This window comes from Mus pahari, chromosome 2, assembly GCF_900095145.1.
Source record: "Mus pahari chromosome 2, PAHARI_EIJ_v1.1, whole genome shotgun sequence".
Lineage (NCBI taxonomy): Eukaryota > Metazoa > Chordata > Mammalia > Rodentia > Muridae > Mus > Mus pahari.
In genome coordinates this window covers 157460299-157471954 of record NC_034591.1, presented here as the reverse complement: position 1 = coordinate 157471954, position 11656 = coordinate 157460299, and the positions used below count along the sequence as shown (strand labels likewise).

General features: G+C 45.6%; 1 protein-coding gene across 3 annotated transcripts in view; it reads left to right on the top strand.

Moving 5' to 3' along the window:
• St8sia1 (ST8 alpha-N-acetyl-neuraminide alpha-2,8-sialyltransferase 1) overlaps positions 1–11656 on the top strand; it is a 116721-nt gene that overhangs the window by 84423 nt on the left and 20642 nt on the right. For all 3 annotated transcript variants that reach the window (XM_029535083.1, XM_021190775.2, XM_021190776.2), the window contains one exon: positions 463–555. In XM_029535083.1, coding sequence (XP_029390943.1) covers positions 463–555 — 93 coding nt within the window. The remainder of the gene's footprint in view (positions 1–462; positions 556–11656) is intronic.

Genomic DNA, 11656 nt, shown 5'->3' with positions numbered 1-11656 from the left:
TTAAGGTTGCCTTTGAATCCTTATCCTCTTGTCTCTACCTCCCAACTCTAGGATTGCAGGTGTATGACACCACACTTTAAAAACAACAAAACAGAAAGATTTCTTTCCTTTGGTAGATCAGCTACTTCTGTCACTTTTTCTAAAACGGCGTGCACACACACACACACACACACACACACATACACAGACAGACACATACACACACACTTATATACACACATACAGAGACACGCACCAAAAACAAAACCAACCCCCACCAAACCAACCAACTAAGTCCCCCCCCCCCCATTTGATGATGCTAATGGCTAATTCATCATCTAAAGCCTATGAAAAGGAAAGGGAAAGAAAACAGTTACTTGTAGATCAATCTTGCCAGAGTCAACTTTCCTCTTTGTGCTGTAATCACGGACTTGATTTACAAGTGTGTGAGTCACTCTAAAACATCCCTTTCTGCTTCTCTAGGTGTAACCTTCCTCCTTTGTCAAGTGAGTACACCAGAGATGTTGGTTCCAAAACTCAGTTGGTGACAGCTAACCCCAGCATAATTCGCCAGAGGTAAGACTCCCTGGTTTCTCTTTGTGGAGGGGGAATCAAAGAGGGAGGTTTGTGAAGTCATTTGCATCTTAAAGGGAGTGAGCATAATTCAGCCTCACTGCAGACAAAGAGAGAAGCCATCTGGGCAGGCAGGAAGGATGGAGGAGGGAATCGTAAATAAACCAGGCAAGTATTGCAGCCATCCGTCCTCGTCCTGGGTATTTCATGCTTCCTCTGGGGTTTGGCTTCTCTCTGCTAGAAGTGGCGTGAATGACAGGGGATTGAATGTTTTGCTCAGAGCACAACACAGCATCCTGCCCACTCATTACTACTCCTATGTCATGCGCTGGCACTGGTCCTACTTTGTGATCAGCCACTGTGAACTGACATGTTGAAACAAAAACAAAGAAATGACCAATTTACCACACACATGCATCAAGACAGCAATGTCTTCAGAATGTACAAGAATGCGTGGTTATGATAGATTGGCTCTACTATGCCAGACTTTCTGTGGCAGGTGGAAAATCCTTTTCTAAAAATATTAATTAATTAATTAATTAATTAATTAATTCACATTCTAATTTTAGCTTCCCATCCCTCTTCTCCTCCCTGTCCCTTCCTTCTCCCTCCCCTCCTCTTGACTTTCCCTCCTCCCCTTCTTCTCAAAGAAGGGGAGGCCTCCCAGGGATATCAACCACACTTGGCATATCAAGTTGGAGTAGGATTATGCACATATTCTTCTACTGAGGACAGCCCAGTTAGGGGAAAGGGATCCCAAAGCAGGCAATGTGGTCAGAGATAGTCCCTGCTCCTGCTTTAGGAGTCCCACATGAAGACCCAGCCGCAGGACTGTTACATATGTGCAGAAGGCCTAGGCCCATCCCATGCAGCCTCTCTGGTTGGCAGACCAGTCTCTATGAGCTCCTATGGGATTGGGTTAGTTGATTCTGTAGGTTTTCTTGAGGTGTCCTTGACCCCTCTGGTGCCTTCAATCCTTCCTCCCCCTGTTCCTCAAGATTCTCCAAGCTCTGCTTACTGTTTGGCTGTGGGTCTCTGCATGTTTCCATCAGCTTCTGGCTGAAGCCTCTCAGAGGACAGTTATGCTAGACTGCTGTCAGCAAGCATGACAGAGCGTCATTAGCAGTGTCAGGGTGGAGTGTCAGGCTCTCAAGCTGGGCCAGTCATTCTCATTTGCATTAATTCCAGAAAACTTGACAGCCATGATGGGATCAGTCTCTAGTTGAGGAAGCCCCCAGGTGAGCTCAGAGTATTTGACAGGAAGGGGAGCACACAGGCACCCCCTCGAGTCTGACCAACTGCACTTCAAACTTGCTTCTTCATGTAGCCTTCAAAATCATTTTTAAGATGCCGCCATTTCCTTCATTGTTAGCAGTTTACCTAGTATTGTTGTTAGCAGGAGTTAAATTGTAGATTTTCGGTTCCTGATGCGTCTCTTACATGCTTTAGGTAGACCAAAATCTCGGAATGTTTTTGGGTATAACATGTCCTCCTGTGAGAACAGGAGGTTTCTTTATTAAGTTAACTTTCTGTCACAAAGCCTGCCTTTTAGATTCAAGTAAGTGTTAAGGTGTCACTTGACAGAATCTTCTCCCTGACACCTAATTATTCAACATAAGAATAAGGTATGGGGATCTGCCAAGAGCCTGTCCCTTGAATAAGATAAAGCACAACCTGTTTGCATTTCTTCTAGAGATATTTTTGCCCTACCCCCACCCCCACCCAGAGGCCTCCTCAGAAGCCATTAGGCAGGCTTCCTTTTGTAGTCTGAAGGTTTTTCTGCAACATCAGACTTATTTTCATTCTGTTTCTACCCCACTTCGCATGTGTGTGCATGTGTGTGTTCATGTGTGTGTGTGTTCACATGTGTGTGTGTTCATCCATCTGTGCATATATGTGGAGACCAGAGGCTGACATTGAGTGTATTCCTTAATTATTTTTCTGTCTTATTTTCTGAGACATGGGCTCTAAATTTAGTGATTGCTGATTAGCTGGATTGACAGGCAGAGCAACAAAGTCATGGGATCCACACACCTCTGTCTCCTGAAGGTTGGCTGACGTTACAGGTCCCCACTCCTGCACCTCGCTTCTATGTAGTGCTGAGACTCAGTTCCTTCTGCTTGGGAACAAGTACTTTACGAGTGATCCATTTCCCCGCATTTCTTAGCAAGCATATTATAAACATACTTTTCAAATTTATTCTCTGACTTTTAAAGAAAGTAACTTGGTCCTGAAAAGATCAAAGCAGTTTCTTTCTAAAGTTTATGACTTGTGTCTTAGATGGTGTTTCTGAAACTTCTGTCCCTTCCGCTGACTTCCCTTTTCTCTTCTCCAAACTCAGGGCAGTGTTTCAGTGCTGGCACCAAGGGTTAGAGGTTCAGTTTGATATCTGTAGTGTAGCAGGGAATTAGAAAGCAAGACCTAAAACTAGACCAGAACCTAGTAGAGATGAGAAAGAAATGGCCCAGGAGGATATGAGAGCACAGTGCATATGTGAGAGGCAATGTTCCACAGTGGTGAGTAGCAGAGATGTCAGGAGCTGGGTATATAGCTCAGTGGTAGAGTGCATGCCTACCACATACAAAGCCTTGGGTTCGATCCCTGGTACCACCAGTAAAGCAAAACCAAAACCTCCACAACTTTCAGCCTTAAACAAACCTGTTTCTGAGATGTAAACTTCTATCCTCACGCTCTTTGTAGCCTAGGTTATTTAACCTCCTTTCTGTCAATTGAGAATAAAATTATTCATCTCAGGTCTATTGAGAAGTTGGGATAAGGTAACCGAGTTAGTTCATGAAGCCTTGCTGATTAATGTCCCAGATTGCTTCTCCAGGTGATCTCCTGTCATTATACATTCTGGTCTTGGGTTAAACATAGTTTTAAGTGCATTATTCAACACATAAGAAAGTCCAAAGGGCATCTGCTTGCTTCCCTCATCTTCCCAAATCCAAACACAGAACGGAAAGTAGGTCCCAAAACTTGTAAAGGCCGCACACTGAAGCTTTGAGCTAGAGCCCAGGCCCCAGGCACGCCATGCTGTGTGTGCCCCATGGGAACTGGAGGAGTGGCTTCATCATGTGATTGGCAGTCAGGAGCAGCCCTCACTGTCCAGTCAGATGATAACATAAATTCATCCAGAGGAACTCTCTCAGAGTTCTCATGCATCATGTTCAAAGAAACGTGCTCTCATAGTCAAGCACTACAAAACGTGCTAATCTGAGGCAAAAGGCAAACAAGCAAACAAACAAACAAATCACAGATATAAATGCCTGTGTAGAAAGACTTTCTAAAATTGTCAGATATGCTGTTACAAATATGAAATCATTGTAGCAAAAAACAAAAAAAGCTAAGCCAATAAAGAGTAAAATAGCCAAAAGAATGCGCTAAACAGATCTTTTAGAAACATATGGAATAACTGATGAAGTGGACTGAAACCAGATTAGACACAGCTTAAGAGAGAATTAGTGAACCGGAAGGAAAAGAAAGAATTTTCCAGATGTGAGATCAAACCTTAAGAGTACAGCTGTGGGACACTACAGTGTTAGATGTGCTAGTATTAGTATTCTAATTAATGAATAGTGTCAATACTGTGAGTAATAGAGATGCATACAAAATCTTTTTTGCTTTGCATATGTAATCTTAAAGCAAAGCAAAAACCGTCCTGAGCATGGGAATGACCATCATGGGCTGTGAGGATGCAGCCTGATTTGTCAGTGGAAGCATTTGTGACAGATAAGGGAAGTACTTTCAGAAGAAAATGAGTAGTAGGTCATTGAGTGGCTTCTTTTCTCCTGGTCACTGGACTTTTTCTTTCCCTTTTTGAAAAGTGGTTGGAGAGCTTACAACTAGGGGTTTATAGCTGGTCATAGCTGAGCCATGACTGGGAGAGAGATGACTTCAAGACATCAAAGGTGAACTTGCATTTGAATTAGTCTTCTTGTCAATCATAAACTGCCTAAAAGAAGCAACTTAAGGTAGAAAGGATTTTTTGTTGTTGTTGGTGGTGGTGGTGGTGTTCATGGTTTGAGAAGTACAGTCAGTCGTGGTAAAAAAGCATGGTCATACAAAAGATGCCAGCATGGTGGTGAGGTGGTGAAGTGGCTCATGGTGGTGAGGTAACTCATGGTGCTGAGGTGGTAAGATGGTAGCATGGTGATGAGGTAGTGAGGTGACTCATGGTGCTGAGGTGCTGAGGTGGATCATGGTGCTGAGGTGGTAAGATGGTAGCATGGTGATAAGGTAGTGAGGTGGCTCATGGTAGTGAGGTGGCTGCACAGTGCTGAGGTAATGGCATGGTATCGTGGCAGCAGGAACCCATTGCAACTGACACAGCTGGAACAGGCAACTGGTGACCTTGTGTGTGTACATCAGAATTCAGAGGGCTAGGGCTAGAAATGGGCTTTCTCATATATCTCAAAGCCTGTCCCAAACCTACTTCCTTAGTGAAAGCTCCCAAAGATGTCATAGCTTCCTCAGACACCATGCCTGGCTGAGGACCAAGTATAAAAACACAAGTCTGTAGGGAGGTACTTCACATTCAAGCTGTAAGCACTGTTGAACAGGAATCTACTTAGGGCCTTCTATCCCATGTTCTGATGATGCTGACAGTGTGGCAGTTTGAATGAGGTGTCCTGATACTCTCAGGCATGAATTTAAATATTTGGTCCAGAATTGCTATTTGGAGAAGCTTAGGAGGTGTCGCCATGGTGGAGGACGTAGGCCACTGGAGAAGGGTTTGAGGGTTTGATGACTAATGTTATTTGTCTCACTGCTTCCTTCTTGTGGTTCAAGATGTGAGCTCTCAGCAACCAGCTCCAGCTACCATGCCCCCACTCTGCCACCGTAGATACTTTTCTCCTGGAACTCCAAATAAGCTTTCTTCTGTAAATTGTGTGGTCTTGATTTGTCCCAGCAATAGAAAAGTGGCTGTTATAAACAGTAACAAAATACATGTTGGCCACCATGGGCTGGTGTTCTGGTGCCTTCCCCCTGTGGTGAACAAATACACATTTGATAAACACTAACGAACCAAAAGTGTGATGGGCCAATCTACAATCAAGTCATAGCTACCACAACATCATGAGCCAGCGGCAAAGAGCCAGCAGGCCTCCCTGGGTTGCTATGGAGAAGCTTTTTATTAAAATGTAATTGACAGGACCTCCTATTTCCAATTGGCTTGGAGCTAAGCTATTTATTGCAGAAGCACCCTACTACCAAACAATTGCTTGTGGAGGTAGCTCCTGGCTAGACCCTCTCCATTTCCTGCCTGGGTATCTACAGTGATCACTTCAGTCTAAGCTAGATTGTCACGACTCTCTATTGGTATCTCTCCTCTTTTTGTTGCTCATCATTTTACATCAGTATTTTCTGAGTCACTGTCCCTGCCAAGCCAGTTCCCACTTCTTCCTTCCATGCCCCTGCAGGTGGCCTCTGTTCTCCCTATGAGCTACCACACAGAGCTTGTGAGCCACATTCCTGGCTTGGTCCCCATCTTAGGATAATTTCTGGGTTCCTTGCATCCACCACCTCTCCCCAGCTACACCCGACAGCCCAAGAGAGAGTATCAGAAGCTCCTGTGTGCCACTAAGAATGCATAGGCCACCTGTTGGCTCACACCGCATCTTTAGAGGACTACACCACATCTTTCCTCATTTCTCTTCTCTTGGCTAATGGTATCCATTTCTGTTTCATGGAGGGAACAGGAAGGAGAAGGAGGCATCAGGGCCATCCTTTCACTTCCGTCACATCACCCATGCTGGCCACCATGGGCTGGCGTTCTGGTGCCTTCCCCTTGTGGTGAACACTTGTTTCACTCTTGCTGGGCCAGGTCCCACAGAGGAGATGAGGCAGCTGGGGAGGGAGGAGTGAGTCAGGCAGAGGGGTGGGGGTGGAGGTGGGTGGGGGTGGGGGTGGGGGTGGGGGTGGATCTTGTAGCTTGACTGACTGACAGTCAGAGTGCTTCTTTATACAGAACCCAGCCAACAGGGATAGATCTGTAAGACTCTGTGGAGCCTTAGCTCATCCGGGACTCCCTGACTGAACAATGCAGAGCCGGGAATCAATGCAAAAAGCTAGAGGAATTTATTGTTCTGACATGTTGGGGTCACCCTGCACATGGAGAGAGAGAAAACGACCATGCATAGCCTGTCTGTTGAGCCTTTACACAGTTCTCCAGGCAGCAGCCAATAGGCACAATGTGATTGGCAGAACAGTGTGACTTTTAAACTGATTGGTCTATAGGGAATGAGGTGGGTGGCCAACAATCACGGAATGTGTCTACCCCTACCTTGCAGGTGGCGGGTAGCTGGGCCCTCCTCCCTGTGGTGGGGCAATACCATATGCGGGCCCCAATCTTATATGCCCGAGTGGACAGTAAGAAGAGGTTTTATCCTGGCCTGCTGCCAACTTCTCTAGCTGGCTGAATCATGTTTACAGTTTTGTTTTGTTTTTTTTTCGGTTTTTCGAGACAGGGTTTTTCTTTATAGCCCTGGCTGTCCCGTAACTTACTCACTTTGTAGACCAGGCTGGCCTCGAACTCAGAAATCTGCCTGCCTCTGCCTCCCAAGTTCTGGGATTAAAGGCGTGCACCACCACTGCCCGGCATGTTTACCTTTTTAACTTTATTTTATTCTGATTATCTTGTTACTGAGTAAGCACAGGGGGAGATGTTCCAAGAGTATCTTGGAGTCAGAACCTCCTAGGGAAATCTCTGGCGTCTTTATTTGAGTCACAGTCTCCGAGGAAGACCTTCAAGGAGGGCCAGAGAAGGCTATCTCCCTAAAAGCGAGAGGGGCTGTATGCTCAGGACTTTTCTGGGGAAGCTTAAAAGTAGTAGTCCTGAGAGAAGGCATAAATGATTTGTAATAAATTTTCCTTCAATCCGATATCTCCGAGTTGTACAAATATTAAAAGCTCCTCCCTGATCCCCCAGCATGCAACACCTGGCAATCAAGACCCAAAGTGGAAGACGGGCACTACGGCAGTCACATTGCTGGGCTCAGCTTTGCCGGATCAGTGTTAAGCAGCTGTGCTGGCTTGATGACTTCCGCTGTTCTCATGAGATATAGCCGTACCACTCGTCTCTGGTACGAGTTCTCAGGTCTTAGCCAGATGCTCAAATAGCATCAGTGGGGACAGGAAGCGGCCTTTTCTGGGAATGGACCCACTCCTTGAAACACACACACATCTTATTCTCTAGGTCAAGACTTATCATTTCAAAACCTTCTTTCATTGGCGCCCTACAGATTAATAGAGCGCTTTACCTGAACGGGGACTCTGAACTCCAGGAGCCTGAATCATCTTTTTCTTGGGAAAGTCTATTTATTTATTTTATTGTTGTTCTGTTTTGCTTTGTATTGTTTGAATTCATATTCTCCAAGCATTTCCTCAGAAAGAGTAACAGAGAGCAAAGGTTTTGAGACCGTGTGTGTCTGCCGTTGTCAACAGAATACTTTTATATTCTGTGAGTGTTCTTGTTAGGAGGATTTACTTCTAAACATGCTTTTTAGAAGATTTTGTTTTTAATTATGTACCTCCCGTGTGTGTGTGTGTGTGTGTGTGTGTGTGTGTGCGCGCGTGCGTGCATGCAATGCCCACAAGTGCCCTTAGCCTTCATGCCATCTTTCTAGCCCCAGAATTTTATCCTAACTTTTTAACAGAATTTTATCCTAATTTTAATTTTATTTAAGGATTTAAGGAAATCCTTTCAGCCTGTTGAAGAAATTCATCCAGCATTTTCTAGGGTCAGGGTCCTGATCTCCTTATAGGTGACTCAAACTCACACTGTACTCTGCACTCCAGTCTGGCTCTCTTCTGCTCCGGGTTGGGTGTTTCTGCTTTTGGTTTTTAAGATAGTCTCACTCTTGCTCAGGTTGGCCTCAAACTTGTGGCAATCCTCCTGGCTCAGCTTCTGAACCCTCCCGCCCAGCTCCCTTTCTCTGCATGTTGAAATTTCATAATTACTGCGTTTTGGGACTTCGCTCACCGTGTGGCACTCAGTGGGCCTTTCCAGTCTTCCAGTCCACATCTTCCGCTTTGTCAGTTTCCATCTTTTAGTAATTTGGCATTTTTAGAATCCACAGCAGCACAGTCTAAACATCAGACCCTGAGTGTTAGCACTAAGAAGAGTTAGCCTGTTCTTGACCATCTCAGTGGCCCAAGTCGTCTTAATGTTTGCTGAAGACCCATTTGTAAATTTAGTCGCTTACAGTGCTGTACTCCTGTGATTCATGACACTGAGGACTTTTTAAAAATATGTCTGGGCTACATAGTAAAACCTTGTCCACCTCCTAACACCCCCCCCATCAAACAATAACAACAAACCCCAAAACAAAACAGATTATTGTTGCAAAGAGAAGAAAAGCCAGAACACTGTGAAGTTGGTTTATGCCAGACCCACCCCCTCCACAATAGCTATCCTGTTCTTGCTTTCCCTTGGTAATGCCCCTGCTTTGGATGTCCCTCTCCTTGAGGTGATAATAAGGCCTCAGATAAGCTAGTCCTTATGGACACATTTATGTGGTTAATGAGGGTTCATGTTTTTTCTACTCTGTGTTTTTGTATTTTTACCAGAGCTACCAGTAGAGAGCTTAGTGTTTTCACAAAACGCAGTGGATTCTTTATGTGGAGGAGATACAGACACCTTGACTCTCTCGGGGGTGGGGCTGGGGGCCGAGGGCTGGGAAGGTATTTTAGGCAGAAGATTGGAAAGGAATCTTTAGTGGTCTTTGCCTCACAACACTTTGACAGCTCGATCTTCCCAGGACGGAAGCTGCTAAGATTAACAATGGTGTTTGGGAACTAATGGGAAACAGACCAGACACTTCTGTGCTTCCAAGTGCCACAGAGGGCAGAAGCCCAAGACTCCCCTGCTGCCCTCAGACCGGAGGCTCTTACAGGCTTTTTTCTCCCCTCTACTTTTCTTTTTCCCTTGGGGTAGTTGCATCTCATGCCATAAATTCTGTGAAACAAGGAGACTTGTATCTCAAATGTGCACTGGATAATAGCCTGTGCCTGGTATTGCAAAACGTCCCCAGAACACAGAGCCTTATTAGATGACAATGCTTTCTGAGGAGAGAGCATTTGTGCTGTGTAAGACTTTCTGGCTACTATTAAATAAATATTTGGTGGTAGAGGCTCCACGATTTGGAAGGTAGAAACCAGCAGCTGTACATGTTTATGATTCAAATTCTATGTTTGTGTTCTTGAAATCAGTTTTCCCTGGAGGACCCACCTTACTCATCTGTCTGCTGGGCTTCGGCTGTGGATTCCTCCCTCCCTCTGTTACCTTCACAGTGATGTTCTTTCTCTTTCCCCCTTCCTCTATCTACTTATCTTCTGGCAAGGTTAACTTTGAATATCAACTTGATCAGACCACGCTATGCTTGGCCCTGGTAAGGCATAGGTTTGAGTCTGTCTGTGAGGGTCTGGGTTGTATGTCAGCTGTGGGTCTTCCCAGATGTGAGCAAGCAGCCCCCCCGATGCCACCACTGAGGACAATTCTTGCTCTTTCTTCTTTAACATGATAAACTGTATGTCTTCAAATCCCAAGATAAAGTAACTCCTTCCTTCCCAAACTTTCATCCTGTTGAGGATTTGGTCATACAGAGGCCTCCTTTCCTTGGAGAATTCACCCAGGGTCTTCAGCTTTGGCCAAAACCACCACTAATATAGCTCTATCCCAGACATCCAGTGCCTTCCGTACTTCAGATGGCTGCCGTATGTCTAGATCCACTTAGAAGTCCTACAGATGCTCCACATTCAATGTCCCACAATGCACCAGTCATTCTTCCCACCAACCCTCCTTTGATCCATGATATCTTCAGTCATTCTTTAATTAAAATTTATTCCTGGAAAATTTCATGCATGTATATAATGCATCAATCTCCCACACTCCCTCCACCTCCTCCCAGACACACTCCATGTGAGTGCTACTCATACTCACATAGTATAGGCCTGTCCACTAAAGAAAGCATACTGTTCCTCACTCTGTGGCCAGCAACTGCCAATAGCTGCTCAGCAAAGGGTGTGGCCCCATGAGCCCTTTCCCCCTTCATGCTGGACTCTTGACTGACCTCCTGCAGTTCTTGTGCAGACGACCACAGCTTCTATGAGTTCTTGTGTGTAACAGCCCTGTTATGCAACATGCCTCCACCTCTGGCCCTTACCACCTGTCTGCCTGTCCTTCCTCAGTGTCCCACGAGCCTTATGGGTAAGCTCACCATCCATCTCATTTTCTCCTGCTTGTCTCAAACGTCAGCATCGCTCATCTATCTGCTTGTTGAAATCTCTGAGCATGCACACAGCCACAAACCTTAGCCTTCCAAAGGTATTGGGTCAGGCCTTCCCCATCCCTTTATTCTCAGTGACCAACTGAGTGACACAGAGTGAGAGTGAGACTCCATCAAGTACCAGGGTGCAGTTTATGTGCAGTTCTGGGGAGATATGATATTTCAGTGTTTTAACTAAATCACCATAAATAAATAGATAAAAAAAAACCTTAGAATCACCATGTTCTGTACCAGATTATGGGGAATTTCCATCAGCTGCAGGGGGTGAGGGTGGTGGCTGGGCTGGACTGGGAGTCACAATCCTAAACCAAGGCAGTATAATTAGAATAGCACAGAAATCCCCAGGGAAGATGGAAAGCCATGGTGACTCACAGAGAAACACAGAAGAGACCCTGAAAGTCAAGCGCCTTGCTCTCCTAGCTGGCCGGCCACACCTTTGCTGTATCTCTTCTTTCTGTGTCCACTTCACAATGTTCAGACCAAGGCACACAAGAGAGACAGCAGGGCCTTGAAAGCTGAGAGGGAAGAAGTCTCCAGGACAGACATCTGAGGTGGGAGAGAAGAGGGCACAGTCTGAGGTGGGAGAGAAGAGGGCACAGTCTGAGGTGGGAGAGAAGAGGGCAAACACACGTGGGGATGAGGAGGTGGGGGGCACTTTGTGGTTACTGCATAGAGAATTCAAAGTCCTTGGCTAGATAACTATAACCAGGTTAGGTGGTGGATTCCAATGTGTGTGTGTGTGTGTGTGTGTGTGTGTGTGTGTGTGTGTGAGAGAGAGAGAGAGAGAGAGAGAGAGAGAGAGAGAGAGAGAGAGA